Source organism: Cloeon dipterum, chromosome 4 (genome assembly GCF_949628265.1).
Source record: "Cloeon dipterum chromosome 4, ieCloDipt1.1, whole genome shotgun sequence".
Classification (NCBI taxonomy): domain Eukaryota; kingdom Metazoa; phylum Arthropoda; class Insecta; order Ephemeroptera; family Baetidae; genus Cloeon; species Cloeon dipterum.
The window spans coordinates 4,641,162-4,666,081 of record NC_088789.1 but is presented as its reverse complement, the minus strand read 5'-3'; the positions used below and the strand labels follow the sequence as shown (position 1 = coordinate 4,666,081).

Sequence of the window (24,920 nt, the reverse complement as noted above, 5' to 3'; positions counted from 1 at the left end):
TTTTATTCCCTATTTTAAGATAATAATAATTGTAATAACTGAAAATATTTCAGTAAACATTGATTTCTCATAAAAATTGATAAATTACTTCATGAAATATTCCATCAAAAATCAGACCAATTTAATTTGATTCAATGAGAGTGTTATCAAACTTTCACTGAAAGAATAAAGAACAATCAAGAAAATGTATAAATAGAACTTAAAAATTGTGAGTTGCAAGTAGCTGATATAAATCAAAATTCAAACTTTTTAATTCAAGTCTGTTTTCACCGCTCTCTTTCTGTCCTTTCTGTCAAGCAAGGCAGCAAGAAATCCATCAAGTGGCGCCTCCAAGAGGCCGCGAAGGCTGACGTCACGGGTTGCAGCACGCGTTTTGCTCGGCGAGTGCGGCGGCGCGCGGCGCGGTGTGGAGCCGAGATGTCTGTTGCCGAGCGCCTCCATTGCGAGGCGTCCACAAGATATCGACCCTGCAGGCCGAGAGCAAGCGAGCGAGCGACCGCGGTCCTTGCCCAACCGGACGCAGCGTGCGTTCTCACAACACAGTCGCGGCCCCACGCAATGGTGAGTACGATCACGCCTGCTCGTATGTAGCACGTTCGCTGACACGGACAGGGTGGTGTGCATTCGCCGGTCTTGCCCTCGCGGGGTCAACGGCCTTTTTCGCCACCGTTCCTATTGATTTCCGCTCGCGTTTGATACGAATTTTCGGCTCGCACCGTCGGCAACTCGGCCTGGGCTTTGTAATGTGGTGACAGATCGTAGAAACGGGATTTCTTGCACTGTGAAATCCTGCCACCCTCGCTGTCATCGAATACAGGTCACGGGAAGCGCCCCATGATGTCAGCTGATTTTATTTGTATGAAGCCACTTTGGTCTGGAACTATCCTTTTCTAAAATTTTCAGTTGGGACAATCATTTTTTCTGTCAAGGTGAAAAGATAGAAATTACGATTATTTTACTATTCTAGTTAGACCCATTTGATTCCAAATCAAAACTGACCCATACAAAAATCTTTCCGATTGCATAATGAAAAGAAACATTTAACATGTTATAAATTTTAAACATGTCAGTTTTTAAATAAAAATGCTCTAATTTAATTTGCGATATCAATATTGGCGTTGAGCATGTTCAGCTTTTTATTTTTTTCCAAATTCAATATATAATTATGTAAAATTTTACTCGACTTTAGTATTTCCAAAGCACTAGCTCGGCTCCTTTTTTGAAGAAGCTATGTTTTAATTATTCTGTGTTCATTTAAAAATTGGTTTCAAAAGATCTGTGAAGTCGTCTGATAGAGCGTGACGAGGAAAGCCTCTGATAGATAAGCTTTACCCACGCTGAATCACCCACGCACCTGCTCCCATTGTTTACAGTGCTATAAGTATAGAACGCGGAAATTTGAGCTATTTTTGGTTGCAAATCAAGATGGGAACCCCAAAGGAAACCCCAGGATGAGCAAAAAGTGCTGTGCACGCAGAATTTGCATGACTTAACAATATTTTATTTCACCGGCGCGGTTGTTACCGAACCAGTCTGTTTCGCCTGGCAACACGCGTGCCGGTCAATTATCGACTTCTTGTGTTCCATGAAGCCATTTTCCCGCACACATTTTGCTAGGTAATAATTAGAGCTGATTATTGTCTGTAGGGGGCGAACGTAATCACGCTCAGCGGAAAAAACGCCGATTGATTTGAGCATTTTTTCCACACGCCGTAACACTAAATTTAAACGAAACACCCTTGGCCGAAATCCCCTATGGCGCTGAAAGCGAAAGCAGTTTGCTTCGCTATCCACTTGCTTTGATTTATTAATGAGTAAACAAAACACGCGCATTAATAATAATGAGTAAACAACGGATGACTGTTGTACGCGCTCCCGATGGCACGATTTGTCACACTTTGTGATGCTGCAATTTTCCACAGCTTCTGCCACCTATCACGGTCTTCTCGTGAGCAGTTAAAAAGTGTAGTGCCTCCACACAATGAGCAAATCTTCGTGACCGTGTTAGCAAGCGCGTAATGATAGTTGATTTGCATTTTCACGCGTGCAGTTCCGCCCCAGCTGTTTGCAAATCAATCACGGAAGTTGTTACGAACTAAATATTTGCTCAACAGCGTTCACTAGAAATAACATGAACGTGTTCCGCAAACTAAATTATACAGATTAAAAATACTGTGGATTAATTTAAAACTCTTTCAGAAAAATCCAAAAATTTATTGAAATAAATCCTTCAGACAATTTAATCAACCACTTTTGCTTCGAAATAGACCTCTTGTTCTTGATTATCTCAAATTTTACGGTGTGTTCTATTTATGAGTATGATATATATGATTCAATAACAACACTTTAAATTTCTAGCCACCACAACTTCAAAGCAAATGTTTTCCTTATTAACATTTTGATTGTAAATATTCATTTCGCAATTTTTATGCAGAACACTACTGTTTCCATTTTTTTATTTTAGATAAAAATACCAACTCTTTTAAGCGATGTGTGAATTGTATTAAATTTTTTTAATTTTGTAGAACCACTGAGATTAATATATCCCAATTAAATTTATAACTAAAGGCTTCACTGGTTGTGACAACCCTTATTTAGCTGATAAAAGGCGATTATGGCGAGTAATTTCTCTAAAAAGAATTTATTAAGACGCCTTTATAACAAAATGATTTAAAAGGGTGGTAGATTTAAGTTGTGATGTGTCTCATTTTTCGGGCATACTTGCACTATTGTTATCGTGGCGTCGGTCACCCCTCATGGCTGGCAGAAATGATCGCCATTTTCTATTTGTATTTCCTTCTGAAACAGCACCAGAAACTGAAGCATAGGTTAATTCATAAAATCAGTAAAGGTAGAACGACAAAAGTGGTTTCCTTCCATTCTGAAAATTTACTAAAATATCAGTGGGAAAAATATTTCCTTACAAATTAATAAATCAATTTTGTCCATATGGTGAGCTTAGTATCGAGTTGATGGGGAGTCCGCACGCTATTTATACCCTTCGGGGCGATGACACAGTCTTTTCTAGAGAAGTTTATATTAGCTAGTACATGGTAAAAGCGTGCACCGGCTTTTCGCTCTTGGAGACGCAAACGGCCCTTTAATAAGCTTATAGGTGCTGTTTGTTGGCACGCCGTCAAATTTACGCGCGGATGTCCACATATGAAGGGAAAGAATTGCGATGAGAATAGCGCTCGCACCACTCTCGCATCTGACCGTGAAAATGACGCTAGCGCGTCGGGTCAATGTGTGTGAAAGCAAACATTCCGCTCAATTTGCTAATGCCGGGAATATGGGAGCAATTGCAATATATTTGATGAAATTTTCTTAAAAGCAACTGAGTTCAAAAAGAGTTTCCTCCTGCTTGTTGCTTTAAATAAATCGGCTTTTTTTCAAAGCTGTTTACCTCAGTTTCGTTTTAGAATTCTAGAATATATTTCGCTAACTACGGAAAACACTATGAATTAAATTCTATTCACTTTAAAAATTTGTTGAGGTATGCAATTAAATTTAACTGATTAAATATAATGAGCTTAAAGAATAACTTCCTGCAAGTCATGCAAGCAAACTGCTCTTTGACCTCATTTTTTTGCCGGCGTGATGCTATAATTGGCGTCACTGTTTAAATTCCAATTTTTTGCCTGCTGATAAATGATTTGTTATTTTTTACTCGCTCTTTTGACACGTGAAGCTAGAGCATGATATGCCATTCGTAATTGAAGCCAGCGACGGTTAATAGTTCATCTGCCTCAAGCGGGTTGAGTGTGAGTGCAACAGTCACTGCTTTTCGTCGACGAGCGCCGTTTGTGCTTACACAAGCACGCATATATAAATGTGTTTGTCTCTCTCTCTCTCTCTCGCTTTCGGATCATTCTGTTGATGTGTGATTACGATAATAAAAGATTGATGCCAAAGGAACATGTGGCAGCCGCCCGTTTATTTATTGCTGGATGGATTATTTAGTTTGCTGCCAGCAGCGGTTCAATAAATTTAAAGCTCTGCTTGTTCAAGTTTATCTCCGACTATCTGCAAACCAAGTGTGGAATATCTCACTCTGTATTTTTTATTACGAGAGAGCTCGATCAAGTAAGGTTGAGACCTCTGGCGTAAGCTGTCCCTTGGGCTTCTGTTGACTTCCACGCAGGTGCGTGCGCTTCTTTTCAAGAAATGAATGAGTGTAGACATGCATGCTTGTTGTGTCGACACGCTGGCTCGATTGTTCCAAGCAGCTGTTAACAAGCTTGTTTTCTGTCCTCAGGGTGGTTCCCTTTTTAACCTATCAATTGATAACTTGACATTGTGTACATAACCCGTGGAATTATCCGCTGATTGGTGGTTTGGGTCTCAAGCCGATTTTTTTTATCATCAAATGAAATTGGACTCTAGCTGAAATTGAATATTGATAAAAAAGCCTCCCTAATGATGCCATTTTTATTTCTCCACCTTAAAGAATATATATGGGTTACTTGAGTCACTATAAAGCAAACAATTCTATTTTCATTGATAAGATTAACACATTTTTTCCAATCATGTGCTTATTCCATTCAAATATTCAGATCTAGGAGTGTAGCAGAAGAGCAAAGAGCATTTTGATATTTTTGCTTCAATTTGTGAAAGATTTTTTTTCGATTCATTACAGTGTCTAAATTTGGTAGTTTTAGCGTATCTCCTTTTCTACGCAAGGTACGATGCTGCTTCATTTTTTAACAAGTCTACATCTTTTTATAGACTGATGAAACTCAAGTAGAACCCGAGTTGCTCCATATACTGCTCCAATCTCAATAGGACAGGCCTTGTTTGTTATTTTCTTCCATTGCGATGCAAAGATTCTAATTTTATGGTTTCCAGCAAACAAAAAAATTAATTAATTAATCATTAGTTGCGTTGCTAAGGCAATTTTGTTTACTCAACAACCATTCTGATTTTAAATGGTGACCAAGTTTGATCATCAGTTTAATGTGGAAAATATCGTTTATTGTCATGAAAGAGGAATAAGAATATATATTTTATAAAAGAGTTTTCAGTAGAAAACTATCAACAAGGTCAAAGTTAATGTGAATCCCTCGTTTTGCTTATCATTTCAAGGGAACAGTTAAACACTTTAATCTACCAAAGAGATAAACGAACTCACTGGTCTTTCTAAATAATTATAGACATGCGAAAATGCCATTTAAATAAGTGCTGTAATTATTCAGCGTAAACATAGGTAATTTTCCTCTTGCCACGGACTGACAACAAAAATCTTATCTGATTGCTAACGAGGAAAATTTTGCGAGCGGCGTGATTCACTATGTCAAGCCAAACTGTGTGCATAAAACTGTTTGTTTTTGTTCTCTAGGCTCTCTGCTTTTATTGCTCGCCGTCTGGCTGAAAGGGCCACACAATATATTAAAGGGGAGTACACACACAAACATACACATAATCATAGCGGAGTGCATCGTGCAGGGTTTTCGCTGCTGATAAGATTATTGAAATGAGTAAACACACGAGCTGAAACTCGCGTATCGGACTGCGTATTAGATTTCTCGTTTTTCCATCGAAAACAGGAAGAAATCCTTCTGCTGCAGGCAAAGCGACTTTCGCAGTCTGCACGTCGCTTTCTTTCAAACGACAGCGACCGCATTGATCGTTTTACTATTATCGTATACTCAGCCCTGGATTTATTGAACTTTGCAGAATTCATTTAAGCTTGCTCATTGCAGCGGAAAATGGTGCGTTGCTGTGTGCGCATGGAACAGCAGTTTTGCACAACACAAACTCTTCGTCTGACATTAAATTAATTATTCCTGAAGAGTGTCAGAAAGTTGGTGTTCGCGTACTTTTCAACTATATTGTTGTTGGCTAGTTACTATTCGCTTTTTGTTCACCATTTTTCATATTAGAAAATAAATGATTTTAAAATGGCATAAAAAATATCACAGCTCATAGTAAATTCAGTTCCATTAATACGTTGCAAAAATAATAATCTTGCCCTTCTTGCAAGTTGTCACACATCACGGCAAAAACGCAAGAATAGTTAATCATTTGAATGGTGCAGCTGGAAAGCAGTGAAGCCGACCGAGTTTGCAAAAACTGGCTTTACTCAAGAGCAAGCTTGTCCCATAAATGGCAGAACCACTCCACGCATTAACGCGTTACATATGTGATTCGCGTGTTCATGAATATGGAACAAAAGCACAACTCAATAGCACTCTCGCTGGCACTGTCAGGTTCAATTATATGAAAAATCAATGCACACCGACGATAATTATCAGAGTTGTGTTGCGTAAAATTTGCAATTCCACGCTAATTTGCCAGCTCTCTGATTGAAGTGTTTGTATAATCTATTCAAGCGTAGAAACCTTGACTGGTTTTGTAATAATGGTCCTTTGTTCAAGCGAATAACGTAATGTCAATAGAGAATATTAATTGGGTCATGACAATCAGGAAGAAACGGTGAAGTGATAGTTGATGAGCTTCGATTTGCGAATTTGTGTAAATCTCCAGCTGTGATAAACACAAAATGGAGCATTACACCGGGTAAATTATTCAAAACGAACCCGATGAATAAAACCACTCTCTCACTCCACGCAGACAATCAGGAAGGGGTTGAATAGGCGTTGTTCCCAGCGGGCCTCTGTTTCGATTTCACCGCGTTCACTCACGTGTTTGCAGTCAGTATACCGATTGACGTGTGTTTATAATGTGCCTGAATTGTAGTGCATTAGCGTTATTTCCTGACCTGGGTCACGTGTTCGCCGGCAGAAAGAATTCTTAGCCACACACTCACACACAGCGTATTCTACAAACAACAGAATGCTGTCGTGTCTGCTCAAAGCGCTCGCACAGATGTACACATTTCGTGCTGCTACCGAGTGCAAGTCCTGGAAAAACACACCCCCAGAGAACTCGGAGTACTCAAATAAAATAGAATGGCGACCCAATTTCGTCGCTAACTGGGTTAAATAATGCAACGATCGCGCATACAGGGCAAGGCAATTGAATGCCGACAATTACCGCAACACGAAGGGCCGGTATATGTATTGTTTGCAGAAGCATTAAAAGATCTCGAGTTTCATTATTGGGATGCAGCGCTCGCAGTAAAAGAAAATATGTTTGCTCATAATTTAACTGAATAGCGTTCCTAAGAGGCAATGCAAATATTTGAATTTTAGCTCGTGTCACGGACAAACAGTCAAATTGTTGCCGGCTCGAACCCCATTTAACCAGTTCTTTCCTGCACTTACAATTACAGCAGTTGTTCCACGGCTATTTATGCGTTTTTCTGCGAGGTGAAAACAATTATCTCGCTGCACCTCTGGACCGATGACGCACGCGAAAGAAAATCACGACAAAATCGTGCGTCTGGAAATAACTGGTGCATTTCGTGTGAAAGCTACTAATACTCGATAATACAGTTGTACGCTCTCACTACCGAGCTAGTCAGTCGCGTGTGCTGTTCACTGGGAGCAAAAGTGAGTTTTCTGCGTGAGATGCGCGGTCCTCGTTGAGCACAGCAACTACAGGCTGAACTCTGTGAGTGCAATTGAATTTGCTCCACTCCATTCGCTTTCTTGCTTGATTCGTCAAAACGCGCGATGGCCTTGGTTGCTGGGTATTTTATTATTGATTGTGGGTTGATTTTCACGCGTTGTGAACGTACCTACGTCCCACCTTGATAAGATCCAAGTGTGTTGGATCGAACTGGATTTCAAGTTCATTGACAACACTTCATTTTCCACGATTCATGCCCACTAATCGAAATGGCAGTTTTATTCATCCTACTGATTTTTTCTTTTATTTGAAACAAATCACTCTGTCCACTGCCACAGTCGACCTAGTTTTTCTAGTGTCCTATATATTGGACAAGGCTGATTTTAATGGGCGCATGAGTCGCAGGTGGAGGGTATTTGGTGAGCGCGCACGGCAGTGAATTCCTGGTAATTCGTCGTCGGCAGGGATCACGCCACTTAATGTGATTATGCCGTTAGTGGCTCGACATTTATTTGGGTCGCCGACCTACCCCTTTATTTTTATACTTGAATCACTGCGTTGGAAAAACGATCCGATATATTTCACTGAATCACTCTTCTGCGAATGCATTCCAATTTTTTTTTTTGCCTTAATCTTTGACAATTCAATTAAAATAAATGCAAACAGTAGCACATACGATTTAATAGGACCTGACCAATGGTTTGTTTGTAAGATATCCCTATGCTATTTTAACAGGTATAAAATAAAATTTCGCAATAAATAGTAGAATTGATAGGCAATTAAGCTAATTTTAAGGAGCCAATAAACTATTTTGGTTGAAACACATAAATAATTTTTAAACTTATTATATCTTTACGCTATTTTAGCTAGCATAGAAATAAATTTTCGCAATAAACATAAAGTTAAGTTGATTAGAAGAAACCAGTGAGACACTATAAACTCAATACTTGTGCAATGATAATTAAATGAACATTCTTAGCAACCATGGATAAAAAGCTTGACAGCTAAAAGAATATATTTTTCTTGGTAAAGTGAAAAGATAGCGAGAAAATGTCACTGAACGACCTCCCAATGCGCATCCCTTAAGAAATAGAATATCTTTTTTTACGACCACAGGCATACATAAAATAGTTTACCCGGTAACGCTCATTTTGTATGTTTAAAGAAGATATTACAAAAACTGATCGCCTTTAGATTTGAAAGCGTACATCTGGTTTTTTGTAAAAAGAACAATAACACAAAAATGATTTAACGAGAAAACAAGGCCAACCCTTGTGACAGGATGCTGTTATGCGGTAAAGAGTGACATGATTCATCTATCGGCTATTTTTCCACCAACAAAATTTAAGGCGGTTCCTGACGCGCAAGAAAAAAGGTCTGCGTCCGAGGAGACAAGTCAGTCTTGAGAGAAAACCCAAGTCGAGTGGTGTTTCGTGCAGTTCGAACTCTGAACAAACAAGTAGGAGCGCATAAACTTCAGCGGCAATAGGCAACCCTTTGCATCGCCAGGGAGCGAAACAATATTACCAGCTACCGCAAGTTATCAGCACTCAACACACACACTACACTTCAAAAGGTCACCCACCTAATACTCTTGAGTACAAAGTCAAACAGTGAAGAAATGCACTGAAGGACACACAAAGTGAAAAAATAGAGTTAAAACTCGCGGATTCAGAAAATAATATTGATCTGTATATCATATGCATAAGTATTGAGGTTTTTTTAATTAAATAATACGTCCCTGCAAAACTCCACTTTAATTACTATCGGCAATCGTCTCGAGACAGGAACACAAGAGAAGTAGCTAGCTTTATTTTTTTTAATACCACAGGTATTTTAGTAATCAATAGAGAGGGTCACCTAGCTAAAAACTTTCGCCAAAATAGTAAAAAAAAACTGGGATTAACCTAGAAGAGACTACTTTAAATCTCTCATGGTTTTCAAGGGCACATATATAAGCAACAAAAATTAAATATCGTTAGAAAATGTGTCTTGTTTTACTATCAGAGAGGCTAACGGTTTCAATGCAAGTTAATTAGGGATGGTTTCGTCATAGCTTTGCAGCTGGGAAGAAATGCAATGGCAAATAACCATTATATTGATTGAAGTCAAAGCTGCACCATATTTGCGTAGCAACGGCCAGAACATCCTGTTTTGCTTGACTCATTTATTTCCATCCTGGCTTGTGCGTTAAAAGAAACGCAAAACTCCAAGAGTGTCGCGCCACATTTCCAATGAAAATTACGCAACCGAGATTATTTCAGCAAGCCGGAATATTCTCTTTTAATTTAGTTCAGTCGCCGTCCGCGCTGTTGCCGGCCAATCATGTTGATGTCATTCGTGCGCTGTGCGGTTTCAGATCGTCCCTGAGCTCTAGCCATGCTGGAGAAGAAAGAGAGCGGCCCGCTGTGCGTGGCTTCGCGGTCCTCGGACGAGCAGCCGTGCTGGCTGGACAGCGAGGGCGAGGAGAGTGGTCTCCTCTCGTGCCGGCTCCAATTGGTCGAGTCGGTCATGCCGCCCGAGATCATCTACTTTGACGAGATGGGCGACAAGTGCTGCATCTCGTCCTCCTCTAACAAGAGCGAAGAGCCCGTCGAGGAGGAACCGTCCAACCTCGTCCTCCAGGTATTTATTTTTTCTAAAGACATTTGCGAGATGTAAGAACAAATGCGTCAAACTTACATTATTTATTTTTGAGATACTATAATTTGCTGATAAGTCCTCTTGTGTTGATTCTTGGGAGTAAATTCATAATATTTAATTTTATCAATGAAGCGTGCAAATTTTATTCGTTTCAACGCCTAGCAAAGCTTATCACCATTAGCTTATCATAGTCATTTTCGTTTTATCACACAGGTGGATTAATTTGATAAATCTATAATTATCGCTCCAAATTTCAAACAGAATTACTTACATTAATTTTCATTTTTAACTTAAATAAAGCCCCTTACGAATTAACTGCGTAGAGCAGCTGTTGTCATTTGAAATAAAATCAGTTTTACTTAAGTCAAGAGCAAGAATTGTTTCTATCTCATTTTGAAAAGCTCTGGTATAAAAAATTAATTTATTGATAACAGTTAAGACCCAACAACAGCAGTGAGATTTCACGGGTTTGATAGTGCCGAGCTCAGTGACGTTCGTTGAAATTTTTAATTACCCACTATCTCATTGCACTTACTTTTTGAAACAATTGCGATATGCTCATATGCCAGCGGGCGTTGCAAATGAAAATGAGCTTGGCGAGCGTTTGCCAAACAAAGAGCCTTTCTCTCTTTTGTTGGCTCGATTATTATTCAAAGATACAAAAGGGACTGCATTAATAAGGAGTTATTCCACGATTAAAAATACCCACCCACAAGAGAAACCATTTCATCATTGATTTGAGGTTTACAGGGTTGTAAAAACCGCAATTAAAAATGGGGTTTAATATTCAATCTCTGGAAATTTCTTCATTGACTTGTCTCAGTAGGGCTAGAATTTCGATGACAAAGATAGATTGGGGCTTAACTAAGACGTGGTTGCCTTGGACGAAAATGTACTTTCTTGGCCCTAGGCTGTGGATAATTGGAGAACTTATTACATACATACCAACGAGATCATTTCAAATATTGTCTCTTTCCCTTATGAAATAAATTGGCTTGTAATGCAAGTTTAAAGGTCTTAAAATCTCAAAGAGTTTTAGATGATTTTGAGTTTATCCTCTTCAATCTTAAAATTGCACGATTTGTTCTCATTTGGTGGCCACCTTTAATTCTACCCTTTTATTTAAGAAATTTAAATTAAATCTGAACTAATAAGTTGGCCTCACTAGAAGTAAGACTGCAAAATTGTTTGACTTTAAGACGAGATGTTATGCCAACTCAGACATTACAAGAATCTATGAAAATGCAACCCCTGAGGTGCATCGTGTAGTGATGAAAAACTTGATAGGCTCGTCAGCTGTTTTTCCGTTCTTGACCTAAAGTCGCGATGTGTGTGTGTGTGTGTGTGTGTGTTGCACCGTAACTATTCATGAGCAAATAAAGTGCAGACACTTGCAACGAGTGTCTGGCTTCCGTCATGATGCAACGATGCGCCGCGGCCCCCACTTTCTCGCGGCGGCTGTCGCAGTCAATAAGAAGAAGAGTGCAAAACACGCATTCATTCATATGCAAAATTTGCAGGAGGCCGGCTCGCAGCTCATGTTTCCGCTGGAGGTGGCCATGCAGGTCGATGAGGAGGACGAGGAGGCAGGCCGCGTGTGCGGCTCGCTGCCCGAGCTGCCGCGGGTGCCCAGCACCGCCAGCACGGCCGCCTACGAGCAGGCCAACAAAGGGCCCAGGGCAGCGCAGCCTCCGATGGTGCTCGGCTCGGCCCCCGCCGCCCCCATCTCAATCAGCAAGGGCATCCTACACAGCAGCGGTAGTGCAACCAAAATCAACCGGAAGAACTCGCAAGTGTGTTTCCGCGATGACTGCGAGGCCGACAGCCCGCTCCTCGCCCCCAGGCAGCTCAGCGCCGGCAACCAGCCACCAGGTAAGCATGCTTGTATGTTTGATTATCACCTCGGCCATGTTGTCACCGCAATTAACACGTCCTAACACGCGCGTTTAATTAGAAACCCTGTTTCGCTGACAGGTCTGCTTAGTGTGACGCGCGAGGGTTGCATTAAATGGGTTGAGTGAGTGTCGCTCTTGAACTCGCACGCACGGATGGTTTATTTTTAAATTAGACTCTTTTAGCACCAAGATGGAGTGTTCTCAAGTTCATTGCATACGATTAAGACAGATATTTTTTGAAACAAAAAAAAATACAATTGATTAATTTTAAAACTTTTTCCCTCAGTTAGAAAGAGGGTTTGAATTTATTAAAAAAATAGTATAGCTGTTAGATTGGCTTTCTATCATTTCCAAGAAAATTTGAGTGTGGCCGGCTGTGTAAATACCGCGTCTTAATTATTCAATTTAGAGTTGGAAAAAAATAAAATGAAAAAGCAGAAAAAAACGAAGTTATGATTTATAATTTACTTAGCTGGACACAGTTAAATTGTTCGTAATCTTTTAGTTTCAAAGTAATCTTTATTATGGTTCTGCAGGGCTATTTTGCCCCATACATTGCCATATCCAGACAAAATAATATCAGTTTGAACATAATTGTATAAAAGAGAGGTGATTCAATATTTCTTGAGGTACTGTTCTTTTAAAAATTCCTCTCTTTTATCTACCCCAAAATAAAAATTCCTCTTAAGGAAATACAAAATAGAGAAAGGGAAAACAACGTTTGAGATTTCAAGATCGGCTCAGCCAAGGAATAAGTTTTAAGATGTAATATCAACTGGAAAAAGTAAAAAATATTAAATTGGGCTAGAGTTGCCCTATTTGCCCTTGGAGAAAAATTAATAAAATCAACATAATATTTATTTTCTGATTTTCTATGCTTAAATAACAATTACCTTGTAACCGTTACCCACAAAGGGATTTTTCAAGCGGTCCATGCACATACAATTGAGCGAGAAGCCCAAATAATGCGGGTATATTTTCCAAGTGTTTTTTGTGTTGGCTGTTGGAATGGAGTTGTATATTTTTTTTGGGCAACTTTACAATCACCCGTTTTCCGTTTGTCGTGTCCTGTGTGACGGCAAACTTATTTCATGAACGATTTCCTTCGCTAGAAAAACGTTTTGAATCACGAATGTGGAGGAAATAAGCCAGTCCACGTGCTCACTCGCGATAAGAAGACACATAGTGAAAATTGGCCAAACTCTGACCTTGTGGCCCAGATAGACCGACAGGCGCGCACCACTCTTGGAAAAGTGCCAACGCTGATAATAATTGGCGATGTATGGGAATTTTCGGTCCAAACAACGAGATCTCGACTCTCGAGGCCGTTGAAAACGAGACTCGCCATCGGAGGCAGAGGAATCCTGAGAAACTGGCATGTGCGAATTGAGCTTGGTCCGTGTGTGGCTTCTTCACGGCTAAATTAGTTCCTGTTTGCGCCAGCTGCACACATACGTAGACCACGCGAGTTGCAAACAACAACTCGGCCAGTGAGATGAGAGCCAAGTGTCGTAATTGTCCTTTTCTGAATAATCACGCTCTGCAAAACACCGACACGGATTTAAACTGACCCATATATGCGGAAATCAAAATAGCCGGCTTCCTCGTGTACCAAGTGCGGACCAAGCGGCTTTAATCGTGAATTTTTTATCCTACTCAATATAATCAAAGTTGGCTGATTTGAACGAAAATAATACGGCAATCTAAATCAGCGACGAATCAAAACAACCTTTTTAATCAGTTCTCTTTGCTTTACTAATTAATGGCAATTGCCGAGCGTCGCAACAGTAATTAAAAGGGTTTCGTCATCACTGTTAAAGGGTCAATATGTGCATAGCAGATGTGCGTAATGGCAGGCGGAGAGATGAAATAACGCGCGCCGGAGTCAAATATAAGGTTAATGTGTTTCTGACTGGCTGTTGACGAGCTCCTGTTCACATTTATTAGGTATCACACTCACTCAGCGACTTCAGCCGATATTGCGCAACGCCGACTTGCTTTTCGGACGAATTGGGCAAAATAATGACTTTTGCGTACGCTGCAAGTCAATAACCCGAAAAACGGCCAGCTCATGAGTGTTAATGCTGGAGGCAATCAGTACACATTGCGCGCGCCAACTCCACCACAGCTCGCAGGGAAATACATGTTGCCAAGGAGGAAGTTTTTTTTATCTTTTTGCGTTTTGCTCAAAACAAAAACCATATTTCGTGTCCAGATTGACCTAAATATGGTTTACTTGAAAAATGTGTGTTTAAACATTCGTCGGTTTTTAATAATTTGAAGCGGTATAATTCAATCTAAACAGTTGACTTGAATAATATTTTACTCTGAATTTCATATTTAATTGTGCATGCATCACTTAAGAAAGTAAAACAGGATGTCACTTTCCTGAAATTTATTCAAAATTAAAATTTAAACTTGTAATTTCGTGATAATATGTGAATTTTCAATATTAAATTTTAAATAGAAAATGTTTGGTCGATTGTTGCAAAATTGACTTAATGAATGTATTTTTATTTAATTTTAATTAAAAGTTTTTCAAACAACACACTTCCATCACTCCAACGATACCAGGTTAACAAGCTTAATTTTCCATGCAATTGTGCACAACAATTTCCATAAAATGCATCAAGATTGCATTAAAAGTTTTAGTAGAAATTTTCCGCATTATGGCTTGGCCTCATTTTTCAGACACATCCAAGTTAATGAGCTCTCGTCGCTGCTCCGTAGGAGCACTTGCACTTTTTGCTTTCCCAGCACGTTGGCTTTTTGCGCAGCAGGGAAAATTCTTGTGTTTTGCTTTGGAACCCAGTGTACGGAACACTTTTCCTCTTGTAATATTCAAACAAAAGTTTTCCGCGTGCGCACCAACGACACTTCACTTGAAATTCTACACGTGCATAAATAGAAGATGCATTTTCACTCTCCCGGCGCGCTGCTGTAGCTGCAACGGCCCCGGCCAATGGGCTGCCGTCCTTGCCATCCCGGGAGCTTCACTCCGCGGGGCGAAATTTTGCAAAAAAAAAAACAAATGTGGGACACCGGGGATTAATTCTTGACTGGCTCTGTTAATGAAGTCTTGGATAAGGTCGCGAGTCGCGACACTCGAGCGCCTCCTAACAGGTGCTCATTGGGTGACATTGAAATGAAAGTGCTGAATGCATCGCGGCGTCTGCTGTGACCTATCAATATATTTACACCTGAGGCAGCTGCGCGCGGTGTGCAGCGTTGTGCGCCTCAGTCTCGGAAAATTATCGATAACTTGAGAGCGGCAATGTCCGCGGAAAAAGAATTGGTTGAATTGAAAATGAAGCGCTGCGCAATTGAGACAACCTAATTATTCTGAAGTCCCTATCACAACGTGAAATTAAAAAAAAATCAAAAGTAGTAAAATAATAAAATAGTAAAACTGTACTAGTCCCAATTTCATGTCAAGAAAATGGAACACAATAAGAAAGATAATTATTATTAGCATCTTATTTGAACGAAAAATTTAAACCATAAAAAACAGAAAAATGGTCTTAAAAAATAATTGTTACATGCTATTATTGATATTGCGATACTTTTGCGCGCCGTTGCTTGAGCAAGTCTTTTAGGATTCAATGAGAACCAAAATTTACGTAGATGTAGCACAGTAAACAGGCTGCAAAGTATAGTAAAGTTTGTGTCCTTTTATTTTTGTTTATTTTGCAAAAAAAATAACACTGCTCAATGATAAAGCTTCGGGTTTTACGTTATTTTCATACATTTTTTATCGCCATATATTACCAGTATTACCCTATCCGCTATTTTAGAGAATAATTTATTATCCCAAGCTCCCCGCAACTACATTGAAAAGCGCCACCGAGGAAAATGATTGAATGAGTTCTTTTTGGTAAATATCTGTTCATCTTTTATTTTAAGCCAGCTCAGTCCTGACGTCGCAATTCTGTGACAAATTCCATTAGATGAGCTGAAATACCAGCGGAGCTATTTCCAAAACGCATAATGGCGCCAAGCAGTGTTGGAGTGTATGTATGCTGAAACCAATTTTAGGTCAGCAAGCGAGACCACTTCGCACACTGCATGTGCCATTGCAGATTGAATGTGCGCGGCTCAAGTGCAGAGCAGCAGTACATATTCAAGTGCCGCACCACAAGAGGGTGAAATTGATGCACGACCGAACGCGCTCATGAAACATGCATTAACCAGATTGCGGTGTGCATTCGCTCACTATTATAATGAACTCTAGAATAAAGGTCAGAGAGCAGATCGCGCGGAACACGTGCTCCGCTCAGATCGGAATTCCAAAATCCGTTGCATTGGGTATCGGAAAATATTAATTACCCTTGATGAGCCACAATGTTTGTGAAGCGGAAGTTTTCCTTGCGCAAATATGATGCAGCCGCTCCGCGAGAAGGTCAATAACAAATGCGATAACTACCGTCAGTGCTGGGTCTGTATTTGCGCCAACAGCTGAGAAGTCTCAGCTGTTTATTAGTCGTCCCTTTTAATTGATGGCATTGCTGTGATGTGCGTGTTTTCGTTCGGTGGCGTAGAGCTGCTACGCAATTAGCGTGGATCGTGCGAAATGTGCGATTGCAAAACGGGGAACGGCAGATCGTGTCTTTTCATTCACAAAGTTGCAATCGCATATGAAGAGGCTCTTTTAATCAATTCTATAAATAAGAGTTGTTATCTTTTTTAAATGTATGCTGGATGATAAATTAATTTGATTAATTTATGTTTACGGAATCAAACGCAGCTCCCAACGAAATCATTTGAATTTTATGCAACCTGCACAGTTTGAACGGTTAGAAATTACATAATATTACCAATATTACTGAAATTGATTAATTGTAGCAGATTGAATTGGTGAAACCAGAAATTGCCTATTGATTAAAACAACTTTTTGTCTAAATATTTCGGATTCAAAAATAGGATTTGACATGGAATAAAAAAACTAAATTGCTCCCACTTAAAAAATACTGGTTCTAATTTAAAACGGCATTTTAAATACGACTAACATTGGGTTACTGGTTTGTACTAATAATTATGAACTTTCACTCACGACAGCGCAATGAAGCTAACAGAAACAGGATAATGAAATTTTTATCAAACACAAAAAAATGTACAACAGATATAAATGGTACGATTTTTTTATTTCCGGAAACTACGATACGAATATTTCGCAGTTAGTACTTTCATACATTCTTGTTCGTTTCATGTATAATGTTACTTACATAACATAGCTGCTCAAAACCAATCTTGAATTTTATCTTTTCAACTCAATCTCAATCAAGTCATCAAAAACGTTGAAAATCATAATTCGTTCTCTTCTATTTGATAACGAAATCTTTTATTCACTCTTGAGTTGGCCGTATCACAGATTGGCCAGGCAGCCCAGTGACCCCTAGTCCAGTGACCTTGAAAACACTGCCAGCCAACGGTTGTTGCTGTTGCTCTTCGGGGCTGAGGTCCCTCTTTGAAGAGGTCACGTAGAGATCAGTGTAATTGTCGCCGCCCCAGGCAACCGACGTCACGTACTGCACAGGCAGGGAAACCTGGCCGACCACCTGGCCTCGCACAGGGTCGACCCTGACTACCTGCCAACCACTCCAGCAGGCCACCCAGAGGAAGTCATCTGCGTCGATGGCCATGCCGTCTGGGGTGCATGACACATTTTGTGCGCCGAAATCAATCACAGTCCTGCGGTTATCTGTGGATTAATTTTTTTGCTAGAGTGAAGAGACATTGAAATTTAAAAAAAGAATACCTATTGCGGCTGTTGTGAGGTTAAAATCAAAAACGTCAACTCTGCCGGTGCCAGTGTCGACATAGTACATGAGATCTTGAGCAGAATTCCATGCGAGACCATTGCTCACGTCAATTCCCGAAACTTTGGAAGTCAAACCACCAATTTCCAAAAGGTACAAGCTGCCTTGATCGGGAACCACTCCCGTGCCTGGCTCCTCGGGCCCCATCGTTCCTACATAAATGGCACAGACAACTTTCTAAATATACATATTATTTAAGAAAAAAGAATTACCTGCCCACAACCTTCCGGCAGGGTCGGCCTTGCCATCATTGAATCGGTTTCCCGGCCTGCCAACGTCCGCAAAACCGAAACTGGTGCCCACCTCCCCCGTTTTGGTGTTGAACTCGAGCAGTTCGCGTCCCCTGCTGATCAAAATTCCACCCTCGGTGCCGTTCAGGGGCACCGCCAGGGTGACGGGCTCGTTTCCGGGAGGCACCGTCCACCGCGAGACGTTCCCTGAGCTCGTGTCCAGCCGCAGGAGGGCGCTGCTGCTGATGTCGACGTAGTAGAGGTAAGGGGCCAGCCAGTGCGGCCCCTCGGCGTGCACCACGGGCTCCGTGGCCGCTTCTACGACCACCGCGCGCCCACCATGGATGAAACGGCCGCCGCGTCTGCAAGAGTTGCGTAAAAATGCACCGATAATCAGACTCGGCGGGAGATGGGAATGTGGAGCAAACGCTAAAGGCGATAATGCTTTCACTTGCTTGCCGATTTTTACGCTATTTTTTATTTGGAAGAATAGCAGGTAGAAAGTTTCTGTCGGTTGCAAAATTTGTACTGAAAAAATTATAGCGATTGCAATGTGTAATTACTGAAAATAACCTGCTTGCAGCTTTCAAACTCGACCTTGATGGTAAAAATCTAAGCATCTTTTACTTTTCAAGGTGAAACACTTAATTAAAAAAGATGCCGTGGTATTTTACTTAAAATGTGAAGCCTTAGTTGGAGTCTGTTTATGTTAGTAAATTAATTAAGACTCTCAGCAGAGGAGTCAAAGAACAAAAGCAAGGTTGACTCGGGTTGCAAATAGAATGGGTGAACGCACCTGGCGACCCTGGCGCAAGCACCGGTGAAGAGCACAAAGAGCAGAACACTCGCCGCAACTCTCATCGCCGACAGACTAACGGCATCACTCTCGATCTTTCCACTATATATCTCAAGGCGCTCACTCTCTGATAAAAAATAGTCTTGAAATTTTTCCAATATCCCGCTTGCGCGCTGACAACGGGAATGCATTCAGAGCACACATAAAAACCCATTTGAACAAGAACTTGTTTACTTTTTGCTGAATTAAGCCACCTGTATTTATTTGATCCATTAATTTTTGCTTTCAGTCGTATTAAAAAATAATTGCTATTTAAACATATAAATTTGCTAAATGCACCCTGTAAAAGGATAATATCTACTAAAAAATCTGTACCACATAATTTGATTCTTAAATTAAAAAAAACAGCATGCAACCCCAATATTAATGCATTTAGAAAATAATATTGGTTTTACACCTGTTAACGCGATTTTGACATTTGATTCGCAGCGCCTCTACCAATAAAGTATGCGGAAGAAGACGAGTACGAGCTGGTGCCCCCGGACGGGGGCTGGGGATGGTTAGTGCTGGCCGGCTCAGTGCTAGTCAACATACTGGTGCCCGGCACGGTCAAGTCATTTGGAGTGCTGTTCGTCGAGTTCCTCGAGGTGTTTCAAGCCAGTCCGGCGGCCGCCGCGTGGATTCCGGCCCTCTGCTACTTCCTTTACAGTTCGCTAGGTCAGCACACACCACCCGCACACTAATTAAGTATGTCGCATGACCCATGTCTACCCACAGGCCCGGTAGCCAGCGTTTTGTCGGCCAAGTTCTCTTACCGCACCGTCACCATCTTGGGTGGCCTTTTCGCCGCCTTTGGCATGATCCTAAGCTACTTTGCCAACTCCATCGGATATCTCTACGTTAGGTGAGTTTCATTTTCATACCTGAAATGGAACGTTCGTATTTCAAAACTTTTTGGTTTTTAAATTTAAAAGTTAATATAAATCTGCAGTACTTTTTTATGTTGTTCTTTGACATATTTTTACTTGCTATCAATCTACAAATAAAAAATCAAAAGGGATTTTTTATTTTAATTAAAATTAAATTTGTGTGTTGACAGTTTTGGCGTTTTGGTTGGAACTGGAGCTGGACTCGCCTTTCCACCTGGCGTTTTCATCGTTTCTTCTTACTTCCAAAAAAGAAGAGGCCTCGCGAACGGAATCTGTATATCAGGCAGTGCAATAGGATCCATCATTTTGCCGCCGTTCCTTAGACACCTCCTCACAAACTACGGATACAGGTAAATAAAAGACGACAAAAACAACTGCGATTTATCAGCAAAAGTAAACATGAATGGAAGTTAACCGGAATTTTCCACTTTTCTGTTATGTAAACTTTCGAGAAATTTTTATTTAGTCCAAGGCAGACAGACGGACAGATAAGAGAGTTAACAAAATTTCTTAAAGGGTTTATTGGCACTGACGCGAACAACATCATACTACAAAAATAGCACTCTCGTGGGCGGCATTCAACTTGAAATTTCTCTTCGCGCTAACAGATTTAGCATTGACGAAACCACGTAACAATTTTTACACAAATTTATTAAATATTTCAAATTAATTTACAAGTAATTTTCATACACCTGTAACTAAAACGTGTGGTTAATTTTCAGAGGTGCCGTTTTGATTATGGGCGGTATCACATTCAACGTTATAGTCGGCGCACTGTTTTATCACCCGGTGAAAGAGCACATGAAGAGAGTGAAAAAGGAGCGTCCCGAGAGTGAGCAGGACGAGACAACGGACGCGGTCGCCATCCAGGGCAACCTGGAGACAAAGCCGCTGGCCATCCAGGCGGTGGCGAACAGTCCCCAGCAGCTGGCCGTGTCGCAGCCGATCAGCATTCCGTCCATTCCGAATGAGGCGCAGTCGTGTCATCCGCAGATGCTCTTCTACTTCGAGGGCAGCCCCGAGCAGGACAACGGAGACTGGATGGCGGCGCAGAGTGCCTCCTTCCTCGGTCCCAACATCGACAAGGCTTCCGTGGAGAACAGTCCGAGCCCGCTGGCCCTTCGGGACGTCATCGAGCAGCAGCAGGGCAACGAGGGCAAGAAGCTCGACTGGGACTTTTTCAGCACGCTGCCCCCGGCTAAACAGAGACTGCTCCGGTTGTCCCTGCGGCCGGCGCACAACCAGGCCGTGTCCGCCACCATCAGTGGCTCGTCAAACCTGCAGCACAGCTTGTCCAGAAGCTTCAGCTCGAACGTGTCGCTTTCCTCATTCAGGTGAGCACATCGTTTCAATTGATGGATAATTAAATATTAATAGTTTTAAATCAACAAAATACTATTTTTGTCATTTTTTATTAAGAATTTAGTTTCTAAAACTTTCTGAGCTGTTAAAATAATAATATTAGTCTATCTTAAGCTAGCAAAATTTAATTGGAGTTTAAAAATTCCAAATAATGTGTTGAATGGACATGTCATCGTAAATAAATGATTATTCCCTCCACAGATACATCAGTACAGTTCACCATGGAAGCACTTTAGCCGCCCTGCAGCAGAATCCTCGTGATAATGAAATGTTCGCCTCCACCCTGACGTTGAAATCAGTGACCAAATCCTGCTGGGACTCTTTCGGCAACTGTTTTAGCTGTTTTTCACGCAAGAAAAATAAGAAGACGGAAAAACCACCGATTGATGATGACAAGGAAGGCTCTGCAGACTCGACAACCAAGTTGCTGGACCTTTCCCTTTTGAAAGATTCCCTCTATTTGGTAAGTAAAGTGTAGAGCTCACCCCGAATCTATTTACGCGGCGAATTTCAATTACACGCATGCAGGTTTTTTCTTGTGGAAACCCTAATTTAAAAAAAACGATTACTCACACCTCTTTTATTAGTATTCGAATTTCAAAATATCAAGGGTGGCTATTAGTGTTAAGAAGTAAAATTAGCTCTCAGGAAGGAAACATAATTTGGTGGATAAGTTTTTGATAATGTTCCAATTAGTGGAATATAGTCTGGATTTTAATTGAAATTGATGATTCTTAAAAGTTAAAATATTCGATTTCTTGTCACCATTCCTAAAATCATGCAGATGCCAAAATATTTCCTCTTTACAATGATATTCTTCAAAATAATGAGGGTTCTTAAAATTAAAATAAATAAATAAAACGCACTTTTTGTAACATATAGAATTTCATGTGATATTTTAGTATTTAGGAATGTTAAGCTGCAAATAATATGGTGTGAGATCGCATATTTAAATCTAGAAAAACTGTCATAACTGGCTACTAAATTTAAGTGCTTTTGAGAGTAAACAAGTCTAAATTTAGCAGCCCTTATACTTTGCTTGATGTAAAACAGCTTTTATGTTACATCTGCAAATTTAACTAAAAAAATATCATAGAAAGATCAGAAAAATCCTAAAAACCAACCTGCATATATGTTTCAAACATCATATTTATCTGAGTTTTAAAATAAAAATTGTCATTTTGTAATTCCAGGTCATACTCCTGTCAAACTCAACAAACGCGATCGGGTACACGAACTTCATCATCCTGCTGCCCGCGTACGCGATCAGCCTGGGCTGCGACAAGGAGACGGCATCCCTCCTACTCTCGCTGGTGGCCGCCCTGGACTTGGTGGGCCGGATCGGCGGCTCTGCGCTGTCGGACCTGCACTTCATGCCGCGCAAATACTACTACATCGGCGGCCTGTTCCTTTCGGGCCTGATCCTGGCTCTGCTGCCGCTGTTCGCGTCCGCCGGCTACGTGTACCTGGCCGTGGCGTGCGCCATCTTCGGCTTCGGCTCAGGCACCTACGTCGGTGTGACGGCCGTGCTTTTCGCTGACATGCTGGGTGCCGAGCGACTGGCGTCCTCGTTCGGAATCTCCCTCTTCTTAAACGGCGTGCTCCAGCTGCTTGGGCCGCCTGTCTGCGGCTACGCTCTGGAGAGGCTCGGCAACTACTCACTCATCTTCACCACCCTGGGCATCGTACTGCTCGTGGGGGCAGCCATGTGGGGCCTCATCCCGCTGATCGAGCGTAAGCGGCAACGCGAGAGCGAGCAGGCCGCCGTTTGAATTTTGAATGCTCCCTGAACGCTTCAACCGTCCACGATGGGTGGCCTTTGCTAACGGCTGACTTTGAGCTGGTTTCAATTTTCAGTGTTTCAAATAATAATCAAAACGAAACCACCTTGCCTGGATGAGTTGAAGGGTTTGCGGACTCTTTAAGAGGCGCCTGCGGACTGAAGTGGGTTTTTGACGCCCTGAAAGGGAATTTTTACTCGCTTCTCTCCAAGTGCATGCCTTCAGTGCTTACAAATATTAAACTCTTCTGACTTGTTGCGCTCGGCAAACATTTACGAGCGTGGGCGAGGGTTTATTAAATTTTATGACTGTCAGCGGGACCTTTCTGAAATCGCAGGCTTGACACGATACATTTTGTTTGAGTGGACGTGCGTACCAAAAAGACATGATGAAATTCGGCTATAATTTAATAAAGCTTAATTTCGCTCGCTCGCCCGCCGCCCGCGGGCATAAATTCATTTCAGAGAGCGTCCCGCTGCTGATTTCTCTTTGTGCTTGTACATATTAAAAAGTTTGAAAAAATGGGAAAAAACGAGTGCAATAACGTTCAATTACATGAGCAGAAGACAGAGCCATGATGTATCTCAGGATTACAGTACTACACGTAGGCAATGAGACTAAACTTTTCGCGCGACTTTGACGTAGGCTGTGCTAAATTGAATGGATGCGCGTTCGCTTGGCCTTCTTCCGGACTCGCGGCGTTTTGAGCGACCATTTCACAGGCTTAGGGCTGGACTAGTTTGTAGGTTTTGTCCTTAAAAGTAGACTTTTTACAATTTAACTCCCCGATGCTCCTCAACGTAAGACTCCCAGTCCTGAGCCACTTTTTTCACAGGTGATTTTTTGTTAGTTGCCAAGATTCGTGCAGGATTGCACGCCATATATTTCTTTATTATTTTATTAAAAATAGACAAACATGAGATGCATTTAAGAAGAAAAAAAATACGAAGAAACGCTGCTTAATCCGACAGGCCAAGTGACTGCGTGTCCGTTCGGAGTGGTTGCTGGAAAGATTTAATTGCAGAAATGTGATCTGAATTATGTAAAGAAGATGAAGGAGGAGAAGACGTAAAAAGAGTATTTTTACTATTCGCGTTATTAAAATGCAAGGGAGTGTGAGCACGAGTGCGCGATGACGGATGCTGTTGTGTCTTTGAACTGACAATATATATTATTCGCAAGGGTGAATTTCTCTCAGCAAAGTATACATGCATGCAATATATTTACACGTGTGCACACAGACGCTTCTTTTGTGTAAATAAAGGAAGTAAATGTACATAAAAATGATGTAGAGTGTAAGTGCAGGAAAAGCATTCATCTTCTTCACGTACATGCCATTGTTGAGAAACTGATTAATCGAGGAGAGCCTCTCATTCCCTCGCTTCAGGGATGCAAGGAGACTCTTTAACCCTTACAAAATGTGTCATGTTAATGTAAATATAAATGCCAAATGCTGTCATCTTGTTAATTGAAAAATAATGTACGACGCGTTGGCTCACGGCGCGACACTTCTTGCAATCGTCGATTTATTTTGTTGATGATCACACTGTTCTATATTTATTATACTGTATATATTATCTCATATCTTCCTACCGTGCACAACCTTTGTGATTTATATCGATGTAACTCTCATTTAATTTTCAACAATTAATGCCATACACGTGACATGTCATTGTTTTGTAAAAAAATGGAGAAAAAATATAATATACATCTAACTGCAGTGGTTTTTATTCAACAAGCTCCTGCAGACATTTTTAACGACCCAATTATGTAGTCATTTCTTATAATAAATAACTATTTTTGTATTAATTTATGAATTAGCGAACATTAACTATAAATTTTTTATTAATATCGTTTTACTATATTGAATTATTTTTTAATCTTTCAAAATTTGTCCTATAGGCAAAAATGTCACTAAAAGTGATAACGCTCGTGATAAAATACCACAAAACACGTATTTACCATAGAAAAGTTCAACCAGTTCGACTTGAGAGC

At 40.8% G+C, this 24,920-nt stretch overlaps 2 protein-coding genes across 3 annotated transcripts; one reads left to right on the top strand and one right to left on the bottom strand.

Moving 5' to 3' along the window:
* Positions 1 to 392: 392 nt before the first annotated feature.
* On the top strand, positions 393 to 24,638 carry hrm (hermes). 2 transcript variants are annotated; one of them, XM_065487721.1, is made up of 9 exons: positions 393 to 561; positions 9,833 to 10,098; positions 11,637 to 11,988; positions 19,343 to 19,570; positions 19,631 to 19,757; positions 19,953 to 20,132; positions 20,505 to 21,116; positions 21,346 to 21,607; positions 22,338 to 24,638. In XM_065487721.1, the coding sequence occupies exons 2-9, from the start codon at positions 9,853 to 9,855 to the stop codon at positions 22,914 to 22,916; spliced, it is 2,586 nt and encodes an 861-aa protein (XP_065343793.1). In that variant the 5' UTR covers positions 393 to 561; positions 9,833 to 9,852; the 3' UTR covers positions 22,917 to 24,638. The 2 variants fall into 2 exon arrangements, with proteins under 2 accessions (XP_065343793.1, XP_065343794.1); XM_065487722.1 differs by lacking the exon at positions 393 to 561 and adding an exon at positions 7,367 to 7,515.
* On the bottom strand, positions 17,134 to 18,965 carry LOC135943552 (regucalcin-like). Its single transcript, XM_065490138.1, has 4 exons — positions 18,854 to 18,965; positions 18,040 to 18,419; positions 17,767 to 17,979; positions 17,134 to 17,709 (listed from the first exon to the last, which is right to left on the bottom strand). Exons 1-4 carry the CDS (start codon positions 18,916 to 18,918, stop codon positions 17,354 to 17,356), a joined length of 1,014 nt encoding a protein of 337 aa, XP_065346210.1. The 5' UTR covers positions 18,919 to 18,965; the 3' UTR covers positions 17,134 to 17,353.
* Positions 24,639 to 24,920: the final 282 nt, after the last annotated feature.